At 55.4% G+C, this 269-nt stretch overlaps 1 protein-coding gene across 1 annotated transcript in view; it reads left to right on the top strand.

The window, feature by feature from the left end:
• Nucleotides 1-261: 261 nt before the first annotated feature.
• The window catches only part of EMH_0070880 (uncharacterized protein), a gene marked incomplete at both ends in the record, with an annotated part of 4,256 nt that continues 4,248 nt past the window's right edge, over nt 262-269 (top strand). The window contains one exon of the mRNA XM_013499028.1: nt 262-269. Coding sequence (XP_013354482.1) covers nt 262-269 — 8 coding nt within the window.

The following is a 269-nucleotide window of genomic DNA, read 5'->3' as shown; positions in this document are numbered from 1 at the left end:
GGTGGGGTTGGTGGAGCCAGAGCTGTGTGAATATCAGGGTTTAGGGTTTAGGGTTTAGGGTTTAGGGTTTGGGGCTCTGACAAGAAGGGGTACAGCCAGGGAGACTGGGGAGAACCTCAGGCTCAACGTGCAGGGATCCGGACTAGGGTTTAGGGTTTAGGGTCTAGGGTTTAGGGTTTAGGGTTTAGGGTTTAGGGTTTAGGGTTTACACGATGGAAGAGGTCAAGGCCCTGCTGGGCGGCTGGCTGGAGGACGCAGGCCATGAGGTT

Source organism: Eimeria mitis, genomic scaffold (genome assembly GCF_000499745.2).
Source record: "Eimeria mitis Houghton genomic scaffold, Emh_scaff3926, whole genome shotgun sequence".
Classification (NCBI taxonomy): Eukaryota; Apicomplexa; class Conoidasida; order Eucoccidiorida; family Eimeriidae; genus Eimeria; species Eimeria mitis.
This window is presented reverse-complemented; position numbering and strand designations above follow the sequence as displayed.